Below are 25504 nucleotides of genomic sequence, written 5' to 3' on the forward strand. Positions count from 1 at the left end.
AAGTAGGAGTTTAGAAAACCAGAATTCAAAATCAAAAAAAGAGGGAAAGAGTCCTAATTATCTAAAGTTCCATTGCCCACCTGTTATTCATATAAAGAGGTTGGTCACCTAGATAGAAGCTGCCCCAAGAATCAGAAATAAGAACACACGGAAATAATATGTTTGATGGGAGACGAATGGGAGGAACCAGAAGAGGATATCAAGTCTGTTAACGTATGTTTCCATCATTCAGATACGAGAAGTAAGAAAACAGCAGTCAGAGCAGGCCTGATTTTGCAGAGAGATCGTGAAAATCAAAAGTGGTCTGAGTCACCTGCGTACATAGGGATAATGAAATATATCCCAAGATACCCGTACATATCAACACTAGAGGAAAGCAAATCATCAGACCCTCAGCCATTATACCAGGCATTCCAGAAGAGGTAATCCTTGTTAGGGACTTTCCCAAATTCTCTACGTTTATACAAAAGGTTTCACCACAGGTCCCTCAATTTCCCCCTGGTAAAAAATGGCAATCAGACTTTTATTTACCTCCTACACCAAAATGGGATTGGTCAAGACATCCACCCAATGACAGTAATAAGCCAAATATTCCTTCAACGGGTAGCCAAAGTCTAAGGGGAAAAATATATAGAAACCCTGGGGGGTCTTCCAACTCTGGACCTCGGGGAATAAGGGTGCGTCTTTAGGGACTAAAACCAAAAAAACTCAGGCGAGATAGCACATAAGAAGGGTAAAGAAGACCTATCTGAGGCTTGTATGTGATATTTGGTGGAGTATCCCATTGAAACTGATAATTCTCCCCTTATCTGGGTAAGTCAGCGAAGGAAATCCAATCCAAGCGATATGCAATGGTTTCTAGACTTACATCCATGCCATTTCAGAGTAGAACACTGAAACCGTAGAAATCATAGCAGCATAAGTTTTCCTTCACGGATCTCCTGCAAAACAGATTCATCCACATTGCATAGGGGAAAGGTATGTGAAAAATCAGAGGGTGTTTCACAACCTAGTCCTCGGGGATCCCGTACTCAGGTAGCCAGGGAAAGGCCATCGCTTTTGGAACCCGATCCTGGGGGTGGACAAGCGAGGGAGGATCACCTGGGTAGGGGGTCCTCAAGGAGTGGGGGAGAATCACCCAATGGTAAGACATGGTATTACATTTTTTCTACAACCCATCTAACCCCTATCTGTGCTTATTTTATGGGAAACTGCAGCTCCCATAAGTCCTCCCCACTTATGTTGACAACAGTACTGAGCCGAGTAAGATTAGGAGTGAGGTCAGAAAGATTATCTCCACTGACTTGCATTGGCCCTATCCAAGTAATGAGGCCAGACAGGCTCAGGCACCTAGTCCTAACAATGCACACCTGCCACTTGTTAACACTCCCTGTGAAAATAAAAAGGTGGCACGCACAGACACACAGTGAGCGAGGCTGGACACGAGAAGGAACAGTTCTTTCGGGGCTGATGCCAACCAGGCTGTGGAAGTTGGAAGTCTAACGGGCTGATCAGCAATTGCAAGGATCAAGTGAAAGCAAGGCGAGAAATCCACACTTTCAGGAAGCTGTAAGCATTCTGAGACGGAAACCGAGTGAGCAGAGGAAAGAAACCTTCCAATTGCCAGAAAGCAGCCCGCGAACCTTGCGGAGCAGAGCAGGCGTTGGTAATGACCTGAACTGCTGCACAAATAGATGAAAGAAAACCAACTAACACAACCGGTGAGTTATCGAAGCCAACAAAAGTCTGGTGTGCGTTAAAAGCAAAAGTAACTGTAATCGGAAATTTGAAGGTTGCGCGTCTGCCGATAAAACGCGAATGGAAAAGACAATTGTTGAGTTGGAGAAGGAAAAGGATACAAAGTAACAGAGTGGTCCTGAAAAGCGAAGTCACACAATCAAAGTCTCTGTGAAATGTTATGAGAGTTGAAAGATATTACAGCAGGAAGTCGCAAAGGAAAGTGAAGTATGTGAACTCTGAATATGCCAAGAGGACAAAGTATATCAACTTTGGGAAAGGCCAAGAGGGCAGAATAAGAACTAGAAGTACCAAGAGGTATTGGTGGAAAATAAATAACAAGAGGTATTGATGTTGCATATGAAATTTGAAAAAGGCCAAGAGGGCAAACTAAAAAGAATAAGAAGTACAAATACCAAGAAGCATTGGTGTTGCAAGAGGAAGGTACCAAGAATCACTGGTGTCGCAAGAGGAAAGTACCAAGAGGCATTGGTGTTACAAAATGAGGAAGATTGTGTTATGCTCACCTGGTATCCACGGGGACACCACCCAGCCCTGGTTGGATGGTTTGCACTCTCGAACCCTCTGCCGGTCCCTTGGTAAGGCCTCTGGTTAAAGATGGGTCTGCAATATAGGAGAGCTGGATTCAATACCAGATTGTCTTTGTTTTCCCACCTCCCTTGGCCTCAACTCCTTCCTCCCCCTTGGGCCTTCTCCTCACCTTAATATTGTAAAAGGTGGATTCTCCGTCCTGCTCCTCGTGGCAGGGGCGCGTAGATGTTGGGGGCAAGCAGCAACCAAGTTACTTCACTGGTGCAAGCCCCCACTGTGGGAATCCAGGCCTGCTGCGACTCCGTAGGTTTGCTGCTTTACAGTCTTTATATGCTGTTCTTATGTTCCTTTTAGTTTGAATAATAATGCCTTGCTTCTTTCCTTTTAGGTATGGAAAGGTATTTTGGTGGTGTCATGCAGTTTGAAGATGAGCATGGGCCGGTAGGTGAAAGCGCGGTGTGCGCGATGCTGTCCGGTGAGTAATGCGCAATGCGTGGCGCTGTTTTGCCTTTTATATTGCTAACCTGTGTCTTTTCTCTCCTTGCAGGTTGCGATGTTCCTCGCCGAGCGCCGTAATGTTCCAGCAATGATACTGACCAGGAGATGACTACCCAGGTAAGAATTGTGTGGCTTTCTTCATTCGGAAGGAAACGTGAGTAAACGCTTACTAATGCTGTCTTTCTTTCTCCTCTTTCCAGGTTATGCTACTCCAGGATGCATGCAGTGCCGGATGATGGAGTTTGTACCTTCAGGTGAGTGGAACTGAAGTCAGTGATGGACTGAAGACAGGATACTGTTCCAGGTAAGTTTCGTAGTGTTCTTTCTCTCTCTGCAGGTCCTTGGTTTCAGGTAAGCTGGCATCAAAGAACTGGACACGGTGAGCGTTACGCTGCCCACAGCAGAATAACGCAAAGCATGTTCTGCTGTTTGGGTGTGGTTTAAATAGTCTCAGGTAAAGTAGTTCAGGTAAAATAGTCCCAGGCCTGCCACACCCAAAAGACTAGACCGCATAGCTCAGTTCCTTGTAACTGAGCTATGTGTGTGCCGCCATGTTGGCTGAGCTCCCTCCCCCTAAATTAAATAGTCCCAAGTAAATAGTCCCATTCTAATGTTGGTCTTCATGATGGCTACGAGTCTGGCGCCAAAGGACTGACTCCAAGAGAGTCTTGGATGAGGTTTTAAGGCCTTTGACCTTGCTCTAACTGGAAGGCTGACTTGCCAGTGAGGGCCAGGGGCAAGGGTCATGACAGATTGTGAATTGAAGAATTGTTGAAAGAGAGGTTGAAGCAGTCATGCAGAGGTCTATGTAAAGTCCTTGCACTTTCGAAAGTCTTCAACAGTGAAAAGATACCCAAGATAAAACATGGGGGAAGGGAAACCCCATGAAAGATAGACAGACTCGAGCCCGGCAGAGGGGAGTCTGTGCAGAACGGTGAGACATTGAGAAAGTGAGTGTGAACAGAGTATTGATGACAGGGTGGACGAAGCCTAAGGAATTGATTGAACTATCAGACGTTTAAAGCCCAAGAGTAAACTGTTCAAATCGTACCAGTAAGCCAAAGCGTGCAAGAATGATATAACTGTGCCATCTGCCTATCCTTATCCTTTTAAAGAAACTCTCTAGACCCCATGGGGCTGAACGTGGGGAAGGGCGTTGTTACTGATGCCATTCTGACATTTCTTTTAAGACACTATTTTCCTTTTGTATTCCCTTAACACATTTGTCATTTTGAGGAGGGCAAGGTTATGTTCTCTTAGTATAGGCCTTTTTATTATGACTAGACGGACTTGGACGTGTTTGTTATTTGTTTAATGTTCGAGACTACTCCCTTCTAGAGTTAGGGCCAGTTAGGAATTCTACCAACCCAACTAAAATATTAATTAAATGTTTTCGAAACTTGGATCCATTTTGTCCGGGTCGAATACTTGATACCATGCCTTATTTACAGTGAAGTTTTCTACTCATTAAGCTTGCACTGTATAGACTGAAACAATACCTAAAGAACAGCAAGCGTGATTGTGACTTGCACGCATTTTGTTCTTGTTAACACATGACCAAGTGGTTGCTGGAAGAGCATTTGACTGATTGGACAAAGATGTTGTTGCATGCAGCCAAGGATTGGTTAGCTGAAAGATCTAAGAGGTTCAAGTGCGTCTCTCAAAGACAATTCAGCAGAAAAAGTTAAAAGACAAGAAGGAAATAGTTGTGTGGCACAGTCAAGAGGTTGCTGTTCGATTCTAGCAAGCAGAGGTGGAGAAACCTCTGAAGCAGTGTTTCTGGTGATGCAACTGTTGCCCAGATAACACATTTTTAAAAAAGGAAAAAAAAAGTTATTTCCCCGGTTTAGACTTTCTTTTTGACGATTTGCTACATGATGTATGGAAAGTGTGTACCCTATTGTACAACAATGTTGCTAACAAAGAAAATCAAGTAAACGAGCTGCTTGAGAAACCAGTATTTTTCTATAGATGTTAAGAAATTAGCAATGAAACAGACATAGCATTTTCCTTCCACTTTGTTCTGCTTACCTTTCATACCAATAATTCATGATTTTTGAAATCGTGGTCAATGAAAACGGAGATGTTACGGAAATGCAACTTAAATTCTCAGTGCAACCAAAAATGTGTTTGTATTCCCAAGCACTGAGGGGATCTGTGCTAAATCATTAAACCTAAATCGATTACTGACGGATGAGACTCTCTATGGACTTTGCTGGGCAATCAGGTTGCATCTTATAGTCTCCTCCAACATAGGCATGGTGTCAAACTGTGTATGAGGTAGTGCTCAGCATGGCTTCTGCTCTAGCTATACAAACTCTTGCACTTCATTTGTGCTAACCTTGTCTGAATGCATAGCGTGCTGCTCACTCATATTCCAACTTGGTTGTCCTTCTACAGCCACTATTCCCACTCGCGCCTCTTTCTTGGTCTTCGCCAGTTAGCTAGCTAGCTGGCTCTGTTGAAACAAAGCCAAGTATGCCATTCTAGTAAAGAAGAGGTGCCTTGCAAACCACATTTAGCCAGACATCTCAATGTAGTTTTCTTTCTTTGCCAAGTACAGACTGATAGCATCTTTTGAATCCTTTCCTTCTTGCAACTCATCTCCCCAGCATCTTGTAGGATTATTAATTCATCCCTGTATATACATGGTATAACAAACACTTTTATCCCTAAAAACAGGCAAATGGTCCCAGAAAATAGGGAGTAAAAATACTTGCAACAAGAAATACGAAACAGACACACAGGCGTGTCCACCTTGCTTTCATCCACACACTTCACTTATATTTTTGGATCAATGGTACTACAAGGGGAAGGAGTTCAAATAGCATTACTTCCTAATCTGAGGAGGAACTTTAAGGTAAAAATGCATATTTGAATTGCCGTACATTACTAAAAGCAAAGAAATATAGAGCCAAAGAGCTAACTGTTTTAAAGTTACATTATATTTTACACCCCTACACAATACCACTTTTGCAAACGGGAATTACATTTTTACTCCTGAAAAGGCATTTTACTCCCATCTTCAAAAACAGGGAGGAAATAATAACATTTTAAAGCCACATTTGCGGCCATGACCTCAGGTATTGGAGACAGAGTGCTTTTCCCTCACACGAGGATGCTGCACCGCTGAATTGAATGATCTCTGCCAGTTATTTTAGAAGTTATGTATGCAATTCTCTCAGAGGAATAACTTCTTATGTCTCCTTTGACAATGTCCGATGTAAAATTTAAAATATCCTCAGTTACAGAACAACAGATGTCTATGAAAACGAACACTGAACGTGTATCTTATGTTTTATGCCTATCAGCCCGGTTCTGCGTCAGCAGCTCTTTCCCTTTGGCCAGCTGCTATTTCAGCAGAATAAAACAGACAGTCTTTGATAGGAGAAAAACAAATGCCCGACATAACAGTAAGACTGTGGCAAACATTGAAATAAACATAATTTATAGTCAGGTGGGAATGCCCTAAAAAATATACTGGACTAGTCCCTCCTTTGAAGACCATCTAATATTCCGATAATATTGATCTTATACATAATATCAGAATTTGACCCTTGGGGTTGACTAGCACACAAGAGCTTTTAATTCTAATGTGAGTGTAAGAAATGCACTGACAATTATTTAAACTGCAGCAATGGATATAATCAGACTGGTCCTGTAGCCAGACATTGTACAGATTTCAGAAGACGGCTGTTACACTCACACGGTGACTCTCAGAACATCATGGAATACAACAGACAGATCCTACTTCTAGAGACCCTGTAGCACACAAATACATGGAATAAAGGCGTCAGCTCTCAGAAACCTCCACACTCTATGAAATAAGAGGAACCCCACTGCCACAGATCATCTCTCATTGCATCTAACACTAATGTTACCTGCCAGATCCCAACCCACTCTGACATTTAAAAAATAAGTATGGCCACCCTTCCTTAATAGTCAGGTATTTCTAAACCAACCTCTCTGGTGTGCATGCTCTCGATAAAACCAACACAATGCTTCTGGATGAACTGAGTTGCAGGTTTCCGCAAAGATTTCAGAAAATCTGTGAAGTCTCCAGTTCCACATGGAAGGGATGCCTTGGGGTCCAATGAACTTGGGAGCACATCTGCAAAATATCCAGACACAACCAACCATTAATACCAAAGAAGAGACACACAACCTTTTCAATAACCTATCAAATGTACCATATATATATTTTGTACCCAGTCTGAGCTTTCAACAATCGCACATCAGACTCTCTTACAGAAAGAACTAAAGCGACTAAAGCTTTCTGGGGCACACGGGGAGGCTGCCAGCTTACCCCATGAACCTTAGCCTCCTGTGCGACTGTTGGAAAGGCATGCCGGCAACTCTAAGAAGGCAAGACTCTGTAACCAAACTGAGGGTACTGTACACTAGGATTGCATTAGATAGAGGATTGCAGCCCAGACTGAGCCAAAGAAGCTGGTTCAAGGTGAGCTATGCTTTACCAAAGTTGCAATGAACATGAGATTTTAAATTGCTCCATATTTAAATAGAACACAAAGTTCGTTTTTGCTCTCATTTCTGTGATCTGAATAAAGCATGGCAAAGTAGACTGATGAAAAGATGTGCTCTTCAGTAAAGATGAAGAGAGACCATGCTGGGGCCAGTAACCTCTTTACTCATGTTCATTAGACAAGGTTACATGTAAGTTCTTAAGGTAAAGGCATAGGAAGACTTCCACCGACACCATCTCTCACAGGCACACACCTCTCAACTGACATTCAGGGAACACTCAGGCGCAATCACACATCAGCATTCCACAGGCATTCCAGCAACTCACATACTCACAGCACAAGGACAGGGAAGAAGTCAAAACACAACTGACTTGTGTGTTGCGTACAATGTGACCAGAGGCACGCAGAGAAATGCCATTCTAACCCTTTTCCAATTCGAACCCAAGATGCCACCAACCACTATTAAATATATCTCTAGAAGTCCATAGCTTCAGAACAGATGAAAAGATGTACACACCATATTTCACACATGTACATGTGAGAAGAAGCACATCCACTATGCCTAAAACTGTATCACTTCAATTAACCTTAGAGAATCACAACTTTTATTTACCACATTACAAAAAAGAATAACGAAATGGCAGAGGGTGTGGTAGCCGCGGGAGAATGTCTTTCATGTTTACACTAGAATCAAGCCGGTGGTAGTTTTTGTAATAACCTGTATACACTGGTTCTGTTGCACCTGTTTCGTTGGGGGTTGTACTTATTTCACAATAGTTTTACTATATAGAACCGATTTCAATGAAGAAACTGCGATGACACTGCCGTCGTTTACCATCATCTTTGTGAACGTTCTACAATTGCTTCGTTTGTTAAAAGCAGAACTAGTAATTTACGGTAATATACTGCTTCTCTCTCACCATGCCTGTCAACGACGAGAAATGGATTTAAAAGTTGTAATCCAGATAATATACCTGTTTTTACGAAGCTTTTGGTGGTGCTGAAAAACTTTTTCACAGTATTTGCTCTCCGCCATTTTTCACTGCTTTTCTTCTCTTCAAACTTGGCAAAGACGTACCCGGTGGTGGCTGCCACAGGACTGGCCCTTAAAGAACACAAACATATATATATATATAGGACAGAGACCTTCTCAGATTGTTGTCAGTATCTTCCTCAATGTTTAAACATGTTCAGAACTATGCTTTTTGTATGTTGGTCTATGTCTATGTTTGTGTTTCTGTATGCATATTAAACACTGCTGTGTATCTCGATTTGTGTGCGAGTATTTGCTATATAGGCTAGGAGTCCGCTCATTTTCACTGTATACAGCTATCAAGGGCAGTCACATATCCCATGGAGACGAGGACACTTAACAGTGCTACAACATTTGTCCATTACCCTGCGTTTTGATGGCGATCTTGCAGAGAATTCGGTTGTTGCTTCCGACTTCGCTCTCGCCAGCACTTGGAACAGTAGCCATGCCATGCAGGGTTGCCGTAATATCCACAGCCGTCCTTGCACAGCAGCTCAGATTGGTCAAAGTGAATTCGCCAGGTATCCGATACCACACTCATCGTGGGCTGAAAGAGCAACGGAAGATAGAAATGTTTTTCTTTTCTAGGAACATCATAGCCTTCTCATGAAAAGAACTCCAGGTACAGAGGATACGTGTTTATGTGCAAAACAAACCATCTGATGAGAAAGTATTTAACATGCAACATTCTATTTTTGTTTTGAAGTGTACTTTAAGAGCGCTTATTTAACACTTTACCTGAATTTCCTTTACAGAAAGTGAGCTCAAAACGTAAAGTTAAAAAACCATTAACTGGGTTTGTCTGAATGCGTTTATGCATAAAAGAGACGGCAGCAAACAAGCCCAGAGGCTGTACGGGAAAGATAAAGCACTCAAAGTCGGGGAAGCAGAGGGACGCCAAGCTCCTCGAAAAACTGACCACAAAGACAAACACGAACACCAACCTTTCTCTTCATTCGGATTAATAAAGCACTTAGGCCAAAGCGTTATACCAGAAAACTAAACTGTGAAATATGATAAATAAAGAGCAATTAACATGAAGCCAGGAATTGATATTAAGGAAAAATAAAAAATCGGCAAGTGTAGGTGCATAACGTACTGACAAGGAGAGGACATTCCAAAATGTGGGAAAATGAATAGAGGAGGAGGAGGGATACAGTCCCATATGGAGGGGTCGGGGAACAACAGCTGAAAGGAAATAGGTTGTGGAGCAAAATATATGTCAGGCAGAATAGATGGAGATGGGAGAGAAGAGGCAAGTCAGTGAAGGAACAGGAAAAAACAATACATAAAATGCTATACCGGAGGCAGGCAAGAAAAGGAAGTCAGTGAAGAGCTACAGAAAGAGTAGTATGTGAACAAGGAGAAAGTCAGGGAAGACCAATTGTGAAGTTGTAGATCGACTGGAGGGGGGTTAGTGCATAAGCCTAAAGACCTAGAAGGAGAGTAGAGCAACAATTTAACTGTAACACTATCCCTATCGTGACGTGTAGTGTACCCAAAATCCCTCACACGCCGAGGTCCCTCTGATTGTATTTTTTCTGCCATGGGGGAGCCCAAGGCTATAGTGAGTGAGTATGTGAAGAAGAGAGAAGTAGTAAGATGTCTATGTCCCTTCTACTCCGAGCAGGGAGGTAGGGAGGGCGCATGTGAATCTAAGCAGATACAATCATCAGAAATGCATGTCTTCTGATGCTTGTTAATCTGCTTAGATTCACATGCTGTGCATAGACTAGCGAGCAGTACCCGGAGTTGGAGGTGGATTGTGAGAAGGAACAGTAGCGAAAAGATGTCTTAATACTGCTTGTCCCACCTGAGAATCAGACCTAGAATGAGTGTCTAGGCCATAGTGTTCTGTAAAGGTGTGTACAGAACTCCAGGTTGCCGCTTTGCAAATGGACTCAAGGGGAACATTTGCAATGAATGCTATGGATGCCCCAGTGCCCCGAGTAGAATGTGCTCTAGGCTTAAAGGGCAGTCCTCTCTTAGCAAGAGTGTAACATAGTGTGATGCATTTGACAATCCACCTTGAGATAGCCGATTTAGAGACAGGATCCCCTTCTCTCCCAGCTGCCACTGAAACAAAAAATTGGTTTGTTTTCCTCAGTGGTTTAGTTCTTACCAGGTGGAACATGACTGCCCTGCGCACATCTAGTATGTGTAGGCTTCTTTCGGCCATGCATAGTAGGATTCTGGAAAAAGGTAGGTAGTTCAATCGATTGGTTCACATGGAACTTCGAGATGAATGTAGGCGCAAATCTGGGGTGAGTGTGCAGAACTACCTTATCCCTGTGGACTGTAACAAAGGGGTCTAGAACAGAAAGTACCTGTAGTTCTAATAGAAGTGATAGCCACTAGGAAGGCCGTTTTATAAGTCAGGTCTTTTAGACTTGCTTTATGCATTGGCTCAAAGGGAGCTCCCATGAGCTTGGTCAAAACCACATTTTAGTCCCACCCATGAGCTGGGTGAGAAATGGGAGGATAAATCCTCTTAACCCCTTCCATAAAGGCCTTAATAACTGGTATCTTCCACCACAACACCTTTTGTTGTGATGTGGTGTAGGCTCAGAGAGCAGCCAGATGAACCTTTAGGGAATTGAAGACCAACCCTGTGTCTAACAGATAGGTTAGGTACAGCACAATGTGTGTGGGTGAGAAATCAATGGGATTGATGCCCTTGGAATTACACCAGATGACAAAACGTTTCCATTTGCTGGCAAAGCAATAACGTGTATTAGGTTTTCTAGCTTCCCCGAGTATGGTCTGAGGGAGCTGTAGGTGTCCAAATTCTATGACCTCAGGAGCCAGGCTGCTAAGTTCAGAGTTTGCAGCATGGGTGTAGGGTCTCCCCCCCCTGTCCTGAGGCAACATGTTGTATGGGCAGGGTAGTTTTACTGGTGGGGAGAGGGACATTTCCATCAGATGAGCGAACCAGGGTTGGCGGGCCCACATGGGGGCCACCAGTATCATGGTAACTAGTTCCTGGGGCATCTTGTGCACTATCTTGTTGAGAAGGGGAGTTGGGGGAAAAGCGTAGACAAATTTCCCTGACCATGTTATCCAGAGACCGTTCCCCTTGGAGGGGTTCTGGGGGTCCCTGTAGGCGTAGTCTTGGCATTGGGGAGTTCTCCTGAGTTGCGAACAGGCCGATCTCTGGGAAACTCCATTCTGCGAAGACGTTGGACACAATGTCTTCATGCAAACGCCATTCGTATTCTTCGGGCAGAGGAAAATCTCTGCTGAGCATGTCTGCCAGAAGATTGAGTTCCCCTGGAACATGTTGGGACAACAGATACATCTTGTGTTTGAGAGCCCATATCCAAATATCCTGGGACAGCTTGGATAGCTCTGGAGAGTGAGTGCCCCCCTGTTTGTTCAGGTAATAATACATGGCTGTAGTGCTGTCTGTTAGAATCAGCACTGTCTTCCCTTGCATCTGAAAGGCCTTTAAAGCCTTGAATGCCTTGAACACCGCTAATAGCTCCAGTAAATTTATATGGTTGGACGCTACCTGAGGGGATCACACTCTATGTGCTGTCTGCTGAAGCAGGAGAGCCCCCACCCTGTGAGAGATGAGTCTGTTGTAAGAGTGGCTTCCACTGCAGGGGTGGTGAAGGTTTTCCCCTTCAAGAGGTTTTCTCTTGACCACCATTGCAGAGAGAGAACGAGGGCTGGCGAGACAACTACCAGATCTTCCCATTGTCCACTGGCCTAACAGCACTTGCTGTTGAGCCACTCTTGCATGGGACGCATGCGCCACCGCACGTGGGGAACCAAGTATATGCACAACGCCATAATTCCTAGCAAACGCATGGCTTTGCGCACCATCACGTCCAATGGTGCCATGTAGTCCCCCTGTTTCAACAGAGGGATCACCTCCTGTAGCGTTACCATGTGACACCTTTGAGGTTTTATGAACTTGTTCGCTGGGCGCAGGTCTAGAACAGGGCGCATGGTGAGGTCCTTTTTGGGTACAAGGAAGTACACTGAATAAATACTCTTGTTTACCTGAAGAATAGGGACGGCTTCTATGGCGTCCTTTCCCAGCAGGGCTTCCACCTCTTGATTCAGGATCTCCAGATGGTCAGGTGAAAGGCGCCGTGAGTGTGGTGGTCTGAATTGTGGGAGTCGGGCAAATTCCATGCAGTACCCGTGGGCGACCATCTTTATGACCCACTGGTCTGAAGTTATCCCCTCCCATGCCGTTAGGAAAGATGTTAAGCGCCCCCCGACCGGGGTGACATGGGAGGGGACCTGGATCTGATGGTCATTTCTGACCAAAGGCTGCGGCTCCTCTAGGATTGGGGCCTCTACCTCTGGCTTTGCCACGTCGCTGATCTCTTGTAGGGTAGTATGCAGGGCTTGCTGATGTTTGTCCGGCATTGAAGTTTCCTGTGCCATAGTTGTTCTGACTTGCACGAGACTGCCCACGAAAAGGACCGCCGAGAATTATTTCCTCTGGGCGGGGGAAGGTCTTTGAGTGATTTGCTGTAGAGACTTCAGAGTCTCAAGCTCCTTCTTGGCTGTTTCTAGGGCCTCATCGACCGCCTTTCCGAAGAGGTTAGCTTCTTCAATCGGTTTACTGATGAGCGAGGCTTGCGTTTCAGGTTTAAACCCTGAGGTACGCAGCCAAGCGTGCTTTTTGAGTAAGGTTCCTTGGGCCAGGGACCTGCCTGCTGTTTCAGCCGTGTCCAGAGTATTCTTTATCACATTCTGGTTCACTTGCCTGCCTTCGGCCACAATATTGAGAAGCTTGGACCTGGTGGGCTCTGGGACCTCTTGGAGACCTTCTTGTACTAGGTTCCATTGAGCGTCAGCATAACCCGCCAATAGCGTAGTATTATTCGCTATGTGCGTAGTATATGCGGCAGCCGAGGTAACCCGCTTACCTAGGGCATGAAGCCTTTTTGATTCTCTATCTGGAGGTGCCTACCCTGTAGCAAGGGGTACTCGTGCCCGTTTCCGGGTGGTAGTCACTACCAGCAGATCTCGGGTGTGGCGTGCCCTTTAATGTATTGAGGGTCCGAAGGAGCTGGCCGAAAACTCTTTTCAACTCTTGGATTCACTGCCCGGGTTTGAGCTGGTGACACTAGGGAAGGAGTCAATCTTCTCTTATAGAATTAAGGAGGGGAATGGCCTGGCTAGAGGGAGGTTTCCCCTTAAGGATATCCTCTACAAAGTCCTGCTCCGGCACTGCCTCTTGCGTAGAGATTTGAAAATGTTCAGCTGCCTTCTTTAACATGTTATTGAAGGCCATTTTGTCGTCTACAGGCGAGGCCTGGCGAGCCGGGGTGGACGGGGAGGAATCCAGGCACAATACATCAGTGTCCTGATCTTGATGTGGAAGCGTCCATGGGTCCCTCACCACTTGTTGGGTTTCTTCCCAATTGTCCGTGGCCTCCGCCTGGTCCTCATCATAATTTTATAGGAAGGAAGGCTCTTCATCCTCACTGTAGATGTCCCTATAGGTATCCATCTGGACGATGTCTTCATGATGGACGGGGACAGAAGGCTGATCTTCATGGAAATGTGAAGCAGATTGAAGGGTAGGCTCACCCAGAGATCTTTTCGGGAAAGGATGGTCAGAAAAATGTATAATTCTTTCAAGACGGTCCATACACCCCTCAAATTTCTCTTTAGTCCATTTAGGGGACCCAGAGGGGCCTACGGGTGGAAAAGTGTTGTCTTCCGCCCTTTGGCGTCTTAAATTGTCTCACAGGGTGTTGGAAAGAGGCTCTTGACTGTTCTCATAGGTATCGTGAGAATCGGGGCACCCTGACGTATCTAAAGTATTGTCCGCGGCCTGCCCATGTTTTTCGGCAGAACGGGAATAAGTCCAACCGCCGAAGTAATTCTCCTGATGATCTGTTCGATTACCGTCGAATCGGCGTGAGTTAGTGGGCCCGAAGGTTTATCGGCAGACTTATCGCCTTCCCCGGTATTAGAGGGCCTAGCAGTTGGTTTTTCGCCTTAAGGCCTAGTTGTGATTTTTGGGTCTTCGGAATCGTCGTAGCGTCGGATTTCCACGCTTTGACGTGTAAACCCGATTTGGGGATAGCGCCCTTGTTTGTCTTGGAATGCCCAGTCGCAAGATGCTGTTGCGGATGCGGGGAAGGCTTTGGATCTGAACGATCCGAGGAATCTACCAAAATTTTCGATGGCCCTGCTCGTGCTTTTACCTGTTTCGATGTATCCGTCGAATTAGGTGTAGGGGTTGTGTGCTTAATGTAATGCGCTTGTACGCCCCTGTCGCCAGGTGTTGTCCCTGAAGCGAGACCAGAGTCAGGTCTTAAAGGGTCGGGGACGGTCGTGGCAGACCTAGAAGTGTCCGCCTCAAGAGCTATCACATCCGCAATGGATGTTTGCTCATCGGAGGTGCCCCCGTCACTTTCGGCGGGTGTGGCGGTGGGGGAAGGGGATTCCACCCGTGACATTCCGTACACGGCCCACTGCTTTACACGGCAATCCAAAAGGTTCTTAGGCTGAAGGATTTTGCAAGCCGACACCGCTTTTCGTCATGATCTAAGGGGAGACAGGCGTTGCAGGTCCTGTGTTCGTCCTTCCAAGGGTATCTAGTCCTACACTTAGGACAGAACCTAAAAGGAGTCCATTCCATAGCGTCGAAATGACTTAAGGGGGAAATAACCGACAAGTCGGTTAAGATATTAAACAATGTCTCTTAAGTAAGAGCTCCGCTATAGGGCGACCAGTTATCTGGGCGGAAAAAAACAATCTGAGGGACCTGGGCGATGAGGGATTTTGGGTACACTACACGTCACTATAAGGATAGTGTTACAGACACGCCTATGCCGACGTCCCCTTTCGGTCCCTGAAAGACAAGATGCAATACTCTGCGGTTACCACTTGATGTCAGACCATATGCAGACCACAGCATGTGATTCTAAGCAGATTAACAAGCATCAGAAATATGTTTTGAAAAAGAGATGGGTCAAAGAGGACAACTAGATTTCGAGCAGATGAAGACAGAAAGCGAGCCGGAAAGATATTAGATGGGGGAACGGGAATCAGACACGAGTGAAGCAGGAAAGAAAGTTTCTGCTTCACAAAGTGTACTGCCGAGTATTTCTTTGTGTTTTGAACACGTTACCTGTTAGTGTTCCTTGCTGGTCCGGAGGAAGTCTTTCCTCCATCCTCATTGAAGCTAGGACGTGCCCCTCTTCAAAAAACTCACTCCATAGAGGAGCTTACTGTGGAATGTGCTGCTGAGTGTTTATGTATGTTTGGAATACGTTACCCGTTTCTGTTCCTTGCTGGTCCAGAGGAAGTTTTTCCTCCATCTTCATTGAAGCTAGGACATGCCCCTCTTCAAAAACTCACTCCATAGCGGAGCGTACTGCCGTTTCCCATGTGTTTGGAACACGTTACCTGTTGCTGTTTCTTGACGGTCCAGAGGAAGTCTTTCCTCCATTTTCATTGAAGCTAGGACGTACCCCTCTTCAAAAACTCAAAACTGACTCCATAGCGGAGTGTACTGCTGAGTGTTTCCGTGTTCCTGTGGCTCCTGTGGCTTTCAGGATTAATTACAGCAACACAGAAACGTGCCAGCATTCAAGGTTACAAATCATTCCAATTTGGTGTAAGCCACTAAATTAACATTTGAAATGTCTGGACCGGGCAAGCCACAATGACAATGCGTAGACTCAGCTGCAGACTCTGCTGTTTTTATAACTGTCTAACTGGTGGCGATTTGCCTTTTGAGATCATGGCTTACGCTTCCTGGTAACGTTTTGGATTATAAAAAGTCTTATAACATACTTGAACTGCAGTTATTTACTCACGGACTATATCTGGTAGCCGTATTGATAAGGGCATTCTATTGAGGAGCTGCCTTATCAGCTAAAGTGATAGCAGCTTTTGTTGCAGATTTTTTGGTCTAGTTTTTAGGGAGTGACGGTGACTGCTGGTATATTTCCTTTGAACCGCCTTCCCTTCCTTATTTGCAAAATCTTTGCTGATTGTGCCCCGCTGACGATGCGTCTGATAGTATACGTGGCGACCGCTGAGCTATTGTATTGGAGGTTTTGCGGATGCTCAGATAAACTATACGCGGTGGGATTAATGATCCTTGATTCCCTAGAGTCCGGAGCCAGACAGCACATATGGTTACTGTTCACTATTTTTCTGAGTCCTTGTTGCTACTTAATAAAACAACTAAATCTGTAAACCAACGATCATCTACATTTTGTGAGCTTTTTACAAAGCAGAACGCTGCTGGGCTAAGCGGCATAAGCATTCTTTTCGGCTTAGTGGATTGAAGAGTAGCGAGATGTGCACTACAGTGCGTTGTTTTTCACTCCCGCATAAGAAGGCTAATATAGGTCTTCCCCTTCACCAGCAACGCTGTTCCAAATGCCACGCAAATCCACATTGCGCAGTGCAAATGCAAACAACAAACGCAATGCGAAGAAAGGAGCTGCTAAACATGGCCTGGCTCATGCTACTGCACATATACCACCAATTCAGGCGTCTATTACTACTTTTTTTTCCTCCACCTCCACGTCACTTTTTTGTTTCTATTAATGATGAATCAGTTCACTCACTATCTGAGGACAACGACGATAACAACTCACTACTAAAATTAGTAGTTAATCTGAAAAGAGGCTCATTGGGTGGCGAACAACGATTAAAAGGTGGACGTTCCTTTGATGACTAAACTACGGCTAATCTATCTGCCTCTCCTAATATGGCTGCTTTTGTCTCACATTCTGACTCACATTCAGCAGAAGACTCAATTAGCACTGTAGACCGTACACTTTTGGAAGATCTTAAGGGGGCACAACCAATCGATAATCAGCTCAATCTTAACAATTTGAATGCGATGATGGTTGCCCAAGCAAACACGCTTCCGACTCTCCTTGAGGAACAATGGACTAGCAAAGCAGTAATGCTGCAAATGATTGACCTTTTTCTGTATTTGCAAAGAAAGTCTCAGAAACTATTTAGGGTCAAAAAGCAGTTAAGAACAGTCTTGGTACGGCCTCTGAAGAATCAAGAGTTTTAGGTGAATGTTCAAGCAAAGTAATCAAAAACACTGCAAGTGATGATATTACCAAGTCACTGCCACTTAGGTGTAATAGGAAAGTAAAAACATTAGGCTGGGACTTCGAAGAAGTTCAAGTTTCTCCCCCTATGGAACTGAGAAACGCGTTCAAAAATAAAACGCTCTGTAGTGGAACCCCAGCCCCTATTGACCTTACTACAGGTAAAGCAAATATAAATGAGCTGACACGACCTACTATTTCCAACATCCAAGGAGCTGATACTTCTAAGAACCTTCGGGCAAAAAAACATGATTCTGATGGCATTATGAGACAGGCCCACCTGCGCGGCCCCATAATGACTGGAACGGGTCAACTGCAGCAAAAGAAGATATCTGAACCTTCAGCATTGAATAAAGAGTGGCAAATAGTAGGGGAAGACTCAAATCTGAAAGAAATAGGGTTCCATGTAATAATGTCGCCACAAAAATCTCACCATGCAAAAATATCGCCGAAAAATGGGCGTTTGTTGTGGGGACATTATTGCATGGAACATGCGGGGGACACCCCCGCAACCCCCATTTTATTTTTATTTTTATTTATTTTTTATTTATTTATTTTTTGCCTCTGTCCCCATATATATGGTCACCCATATAATATCGCCACAACCTTTTCCCGGCGATATTATTTACGCCGACCATATATATGGGGATAATATTACCTGATACCAGAAATAGGAGTTGATATTGGAGCTGAGACCATTAAAGCAAAATCAACAATCATATATGATCCAACAGAAACCGTATCAAATCCTTTAACTTCAGTTATACTTCCTGAAGCATTAAAGGAAAGAAATATCTGGATCATTCTTGAGGACATTTCTCCCACGGCCTCCAGCCCTTTCCTAAATAGATCTACTCTTCTCTCCATTTTTAAGCAAATTCACTACTTGGAGATTATTCAGTCCAGAGACATCTTGAAAATAGAGCTGCCGTACTGGAATAGTACTACCAACTGGGCATTGGTGGAGTTTGCTTCCCCACTAACCGTGGCTATGCTGAAGACCCACACAGATTCACTTTTTTAAAATTGGGCTTTCACTTACGGTCTGCAGAAAGGACAAAAGCCCCGTTTACAACAGCCCAGGATCCACAGCACTAGTCAATCAGCATTTAAGAACTCAGAGTGTGATGCTCTTCGCGCTCTACAAATAGAAAGACTTAAGCTAACTGTCAGAATGCAGCAAAGGGACTTGTGGATGCAAGTATCTTCATACAGTGGGGCTAATTGACCAGAGCCTGCCCAAACTAGCTTGAAATGTATATCTTGGAACACGTGGGGTTATCTCTCCTTTTTAGACCACCCAGAGGGTCTTAAGCTGCTTGAATCTGTAGATGCATTCTTAATTTAAGAAACCTGGTGTACGAAGTATCTGTGCATAGATGATTTTCATACTCTATCTATAAATGCCACTCCCTCTAAGAAAGAGCGTCCTAGTGGTGGGTTGGCTATAGGGGCCAAGGGGGCCAAGAGACTTGGACTTGGGATTTGACAATGTTCACAATGGTTGCCTTTCTTTGTTTGAAATAATCGATTCTTTTGATTTTAAATTTTTAACTCCTTATACGAGTAGTAATCCGCCCCTACATACCTGGTCAAATGGTATTTTTAAATCATACATTGATTATGTGCAATGTAGCCCAACTTTGCACTTGCATTTTAATAATTTTTCTATTATTCATAATAGATTAAGTGACCACAGAGTACTGTGTTGGTATATGAACATCAAAAGCCAATTGTTAAAGAGTATATGTACTGCCACCTCCACTTCGAATTTCCAGGGCAATCGTCTTCGTTGGTCCGAGGAAAACATTATGTTTACTAACAGAGTGCTTTCCCTGGAATTATCCGACTTGATCGTGACACTTGAAAGGTCTGACTGGGACCTTGGTTTTGTTGTTTGTTGTTACCACCATTGCGCTCTGAAACACTTGTGTACGAGCGCGATAGAAATAAAATATCAATCAATCAATCAATCATAATGTCATCTCTATCAATTAGACGTAGACCAAGACAGAATAACATGCTCAGAAAATTAGCCCATTTTGATCATGTCCTAGCTGAGTGAAAGAAATCACTTCGCAAGGAGGGTGCTGCTGGCAGAAATAACTACGTACTCACCCCTGAAGAGAGACATAGTACTCTGATAAATGTGGGTACAAAGTACAAAAACTGGCTAAAACAGCACAAATTATCCCTTAGAAGTGCAAACTGGCAGAAATTGTTATTTTGGCTTAGAACACACGACACCCGAAAATGTTGGCAGTTCTATAATGATTTTAGAAAATCTTTTTCCCTTCAAGAGCTCAACCCCTTATCACAAGATCTATGGGTAAAATACATTCGGGACCTGTTTTACACTCCCTCTGAGTACTCACTAGAATCCAATATTGTTGGATGACAGTGTGTATTCTATCATTGGGGTTCCTTACAGTTTGACATTTGTGAAGGAAATTTGGTAAAATTGATTGTGCAATCAAAATCGTCTAGGGCCCCTGTCCCTGACGGTATTCCGAATGTCGAACTTAAAGCCAGCCCACTGGTTTGGGCGAAGGTCCTCAACGTAATGTTCACACACATCATTCATACCGGTAAGATTCCGATTGGTTTGAAAAGATCGATCCTGGTCCCTATCTTTAAGAGGGGCAGCCGACTGGTACCATCCAATTCTCGTTTATTGGCCATGATGGATTCCTGCCAAAAGCTCTTTTCAAAGATATTGCTAGAACAATTATCTCGATGGATAGAAGAAAGAAAAACTGGGAAATTCCAAACCGGTTTTTGGAAGTGTTATAATACTATGACTAACATATTAACGCTGCAGTACTTCATTTCCTCATGTTCAAAGATCAAAGGTAAAGCATTGTATTGCTGCTTTGTTGACTTCACTAAGGCCTTTGATCTGGTCTCTCGTGTCAAACTTTGGGAGAAATGGGGCATTGATCCAAAGCTATTGTACTTTATTCAATCCCTATACACTAATACTTCTATATCCGTCCGTCTCAGTTTGGAAGGCCACGATTCTGACTATATTACAACTAATAGTGGGGTAAAACAGGGATGTGTATTGGGACCCATATTAAATCTGTACACAGCCGATTTAGCCCCGGTTCTGAACAACGCATGTCATTTTCCTCCAAAGATTAATAGCATTAAAGTGGTCAGCATTTCTTACACTGACTACATAATAATTCTTGACCAGACTCCAATTGGCCTGGCGCGGTCACTAGCAGCTCTTTCTACGTACGCAGTGACCAATATATGGTCATTAATAAACATAAGACTCGAACAATGTGCCTTGTGGGAAAATATACATCAAAGGCCAAAGCCAAATGGCACATTGACAATACTGCATTGAATGATGTGCAGGAATTCCAGTATTTGGGCTTTCCGGTAAAAGTTGATGCACCTGCATCCTTCTACAAAGAAATTGTTCAGGGGAAAGGATGAGTAGAATATCTGCTATACTATATGCCCTTGAGATTATTTCTGCTACAAAAGGTACAGTGGTTGAGGAAACTTGAAGCAGAAATATTACGCTCCATTATAAATTTACCATTTGCTGTGCCTGTAGAAGATTTGCAACTAGAATACAGCGTGCCTTGTACGCACTGTGTAGTACTCACAGAATATTATTATATGCAAAATTAGGCAAACAAGACCTTAGTTCAAATTCTCTTCTACAGCTGATTGGAGACAGTTCCTCGCCAGCTGCTCTAAACCCACTCATTGGTGAATTACAAAGTTTCAGTATGGCTCATTTGCGAACATTGGGCCTTGATAGTAACAGATTGATTAACTCGTCTGATTCTGAAATAATTATCAAGCAGAAATCTCGTCAATGGGATTTGATTTCCAATATCGAGCAATTGCACCAACATGCTCGATACAAAGAATACTCACACCACAGTTTCCTCGGAAATATGCCTTGCAGTTATTTAACAAAATGCTGTAGCATCAATTTAAAGCGCTTTATTTAGTATTTGCGATTTAATATTCTCTCCACAAATTAATACATAAGCGACTAGAAAAATTCTCCTCCACGGAATGACCTATGTAGATGCTGCAATCTTGAGTGTGAGACTGCCAGACATATATTAACATCATGTACAGCTATGAACAAAATTTATAGTAGAGGATATGGTCACTTGGTAAGTGCAATAGAAAGCATTAGAGAAGACCAATTTTGGTCCACATTGACAGCTGCCCAATCTGCAGTAATAACTTCTGCTGCACATGAAATTTGGAATAGGGCCACTTGCACTTAGGTAAAAAGAGGGCGCCTTTGTTATATATAAGGGATGCGGATACATTTTATATTGTTTTAATTGAATTGAAGATATTTATTATATATAGGTAGATTATTTGTTTATTTGTATTGTAGGTGACTTTATGAATTGTCATTTCAAATTGATTGTCTGATTATATTTTCTTTTACATTTTTGTCTGTAAATATGCTTAAAGTTTATATGTAATTAAACTAATGCTTTTCAATAAAAAAGGTTTTTAAAAAAGTTTCAAAGAACGAACAAGCATTCATTGCTTAAAAGCCCATATGACAAGACCAGTACTCTAGCCTTGTCAAGAGGGGATAGGGGGGAGACCACCAGGGGGCGCAGGCAAGATGGAGGCCTGAACGCCAGCCTCCTCGAGAACCCATGAGCAATGGCGGTTTGACAGCGCTCTGGCCAGCCCGCAAGCAGTTTCAAGACGTAATTTAGCTAAAATAAAGGACCAACTATCATCCAGCCCAAGCCCGACGAGAATCGGTGCAGAATTGCCCAAGATTCAGCCCTGAGGAGCAGCACTCCGCAGGCCTGGCTGCCATGGTGCGGTAAAGCTGCACAAAGAGGCCCAGCGAGGAAGAAAGAAGGGAGAAGAGCGCTCACAGGCCCTCAACAACATCCACGGCCCGGTCTGGGAGTGCCATTCAACACTCCTTTCCACAACCCGGGAAAGCCACCGACCAGCGATTCCAAGCGAAGCCACAGTGCGACGAGAACGGGAGAACCCGCCGGTGGCATCTGAGACGACAGAGCTCCGCGCAACGGGATACAGAGGAGCAGCACCAGCCACGCCACACCACGGGACCCTTGCACAGATCAACCCGGTAAGGAGTGGAACTGGGAGGGGGGCGTAATACACAGAGACAGCGTTTGGACCACTCCCAATTCCCCCCAACCCGCACCCCTGACATGGAGGTACTTTCGCTACGGAGGCAATCAGCATAGAACTCACTGACAAGGATGCCCCAAGGGACTGAATTTTATAACGCGGCCCAGCACCCTGCACGGAGGGGGAGAGAGGCTCCCATTGCCTGCTGACCCACAAGAACACCCCTCGACCTGGCAGAAGACGGCATCCAGCACCTCCTCTACACATATCGTGGGAGCGGCCGACACAGCACTTCCGTGGGGCCAGAGAGAGGAGATCTCGAAAACGCTACTTAGCGTGACCAAAGGTAGCAGAGCCGCATGGTGAGGCCCAGAAAGCTACAGACGGCGGCAAGGCTGCATGGTGAGGCACAAACAAAGGCCACCAGCAACCTAGCAGCCACAGAGCTCAGTCCCCCGCATACAGAGCAGCCCAGCAGGGAATGACCCTGCAAAAGGGGCCACAAAGCATCCGCTGAGCCCTGAGATACTTTCACCCCCCTTGTATAAAGGGGAAAGCAGTCACCAGGAACAAGCAGCCTGGGCTACACTGCTAGGATATAAACAAGTAAGAAAGCACACGTTGAAAACCCTCATGCATAGTCCCAAGTGCGCACACACGCGCCCTCAAGCTGACCCTCGAGTCTACACAAATTTGGAGAGTAATACCAACAGAATAGACATACCAGAACAAAAAGGGATCACCTAACCTTTCAGAGGGATCAGAAACCAAGGAAGCCCCAGAAGAAGAAAGCTTCCAACATACAGAGGGGCTGCTACAAGACAAGCAAACTCCGACTAAAGACGGCTGCTAGGCCAAACAGTGTAGTCCGACCATATCAGAAAGAGAGCAAAGCCTGAGTGAGAAATGCTACCCTCCCAAACCTCAGCCTAGGCCGGACTTGGAAAGTATGCTCTGAACTGCTCCATTAAAATTTGCTTCTCATCCCTATCCCCTTGCAAGGACAAAATTGCTGCCGCAAATCACAAGAGCCCCAGCCTCCCATCTCCACTTGTAATAATACACAGCACAAGGAGCTGGCAGTTTATGGATCCAAGACCTCAACCAAATCAGTAGCCCGCCAGGTACGCATGCAGGGGACACTCAACCCAAACACAGCCCAGAAGATACAAAAGTTCCGAAGAGAAGGCAGTGACATGACAGCCTCCCAACCTCAAAAGGTCTCACTCATCCCAGGAGGAGACCAAAAAGCTTCCACTAAAGCGGATGTGCGCCTACTGCTTGGAGAAATCCGGACCCTAAGCAACAACATGACCGCCACAGTCAACGCTCTTCAAGAAAGAGTACATAAGGTGGAAGACAAAGTAGAAGCGCTGGAGAACTACCAGCAATCTACAGACATCATGGAGGTGAAAATCGAAGGTCGGCTACAGGACCTAGAGCAAAGGAACTTTGACCTAGCAGCAAAGGACGATGACCTTTAAAATAGAGAAAGAAGGTCAAACATTCGTATTCAGGGACTGAAAGAGACCCCAGACTAGACCCTGGTGAGTTTAGAAGGGAAAGCTTTGGTAAACTCTCTCTTCAACTCGCCCCAAAATCCTGAACTGGAATTTGACAGAGTCCACCGGGCAGGCGGCCTGACAGGGGGACCGAGATCAGTACTAGCAAAATACCACCACTACAGGCAAAAAGCTGAAATTGCGCGGCTAGCGAGAGAACGAGAGACCATAGAGTTCGAGGACTCCAGAGTAAAAATATATCAAGATCTGTCCGCCGCTACTCTCGCACAAAGACGGGCATGCCGCCCCCTGACTGCGTGAACACGACACAAGATACAGGTGGGGCCACATCTTCTCACTCTCTTTTGACTATGCAGATTTGTATTTGGTTTATTTGTAACGCGCATCCGGGCACATGGGCATCTGGGCGCATAATGAAAGTGGTTACATACATAGCAAGAATAAGAGTTCTAAGCGGAGCATACATAAAGAGGCAAAGCAATATGTGCGGAGGCAAAGCAATTTACATGTGGGTATATACAGTTATATAGTTACTCTTTACACGAGTGTAATATACATAGGATATAGGATATATATACACAAAGATGCAGATATAAAATTACATCAATAGGCATCATTATGTTAAAGGAGTAGGGCAGGCAGATGAAGAATACAGAGTAGTTTCTGGAGAGGAAGCAATGCAAGTGCCGAAAGGACTAAGAGAAAGAAACAGTACAGTAGAAGGGGAGGAAATGCTGTCCTCATCAGAGCTGACACAAAAGCTGCTAGGACCAGATCCGAGAAGAGGGCGATCAAAGGGGTCAACAAAATACAAAAGGCTGAATCCCTCTTAAGGATGAACTAGCTAATTCAAGGAACATACTGAACGGACAGAGTCCCAAAGAAGCGGAAGAAGGGACAAGGGGAAATGGAAATTCGTGGAGCTGGTTATGCCATGCGAACAAAGGATTAAGAAAGATCTCAACTCAGTGTCCCTCCCCACCTTGGACTCCGACAAACACAACCTGCCCGGCTGGGCAGCTACTAGAGTTGCCAAGAGACATACCGACGCTCTTTATGGTTGAGAAGTTTGAAAGTTAAAAAGTTTGGGTTCATACCTGTAGTGTGGCCCTATGCTAAGCAGGAGGGTGTCTCCACAGTCAAAAACACTTTCTTATTATTTTTCTTTTTCACTCGGGGGGGCACGATTATCACAGTGGAAATGAGGCCTGAGGACGATACTCCTCATCTAAGTACTGTGATTTGCAAGCAAGCTTTGATTTCAATGTCTAAATGCCTGAACACACACCATACAGCGACAGCTGTGCACTGGAGGTACACAGACACACGAACGCTCAGCGCAAGACTACGCACCAACACCAATAAGCCGCACCCGGCACGTGTTACAGCAATGGCGGCTAACACAATACATATACATATAGGGGCTCTAAATGGTAAGGGTCTAAACTCGCCGTAGAAAAGATCTATGCTGACAAGGTTGTTTCAACAATATAAGTTAGACTT

The 25504-nt window shown here is 44.6% G+C and overlaps 1 protein-coding gene across 1 annotated transcript in view; it reads right to left on the reverse strand.

The window, feature by feature from the left end:
- The window catches only part of LOC138492304 (rab5 GDP/GTP exchange factor-like), a 664850-nt gene that overhangs the window by 553045 nt on the left and 86301 nt on the right, over positions 1 to 25504 (reverse strand). The window contains exons 2-4 of the mRNA XM_069619350.1: positions 8670 to 8851; positions 8246 to 8376; positions 6750 to 6898 (exon numbers count right to left, since the gene is read on the reverse strand). Of these exons, the coding sequence (XP_069475451.1) occupies positions 6750 to 6898; positions 8246 to 8376; positions 8670 to 8845 (456 nt within the window). The 5' untranslated portion in view covers positions 8846 to 8851. The remainder of the gene's footprint in view (positions 1 to 6749; positions 6899 to 8245; positions 8377 to 8669; positions 8852 to 25504) is intronic.

Source organism: Ambystoma mexicanum, chromosome 10 (genome assembly GCF_040938575.1).
Source record: "Ambystoma mexicanum isolate Mex_15411 chromosome 10, UKY_AmexF1_1, whole genome shotgun sequence".
In the NCBI taxonomy this organism is placed as follows: Eukaryota; Metazoa; Chordata; class Amphibia; order Caudata; family Ambystomatidae; genus Ambystoma; species Ambystoma mexicanum.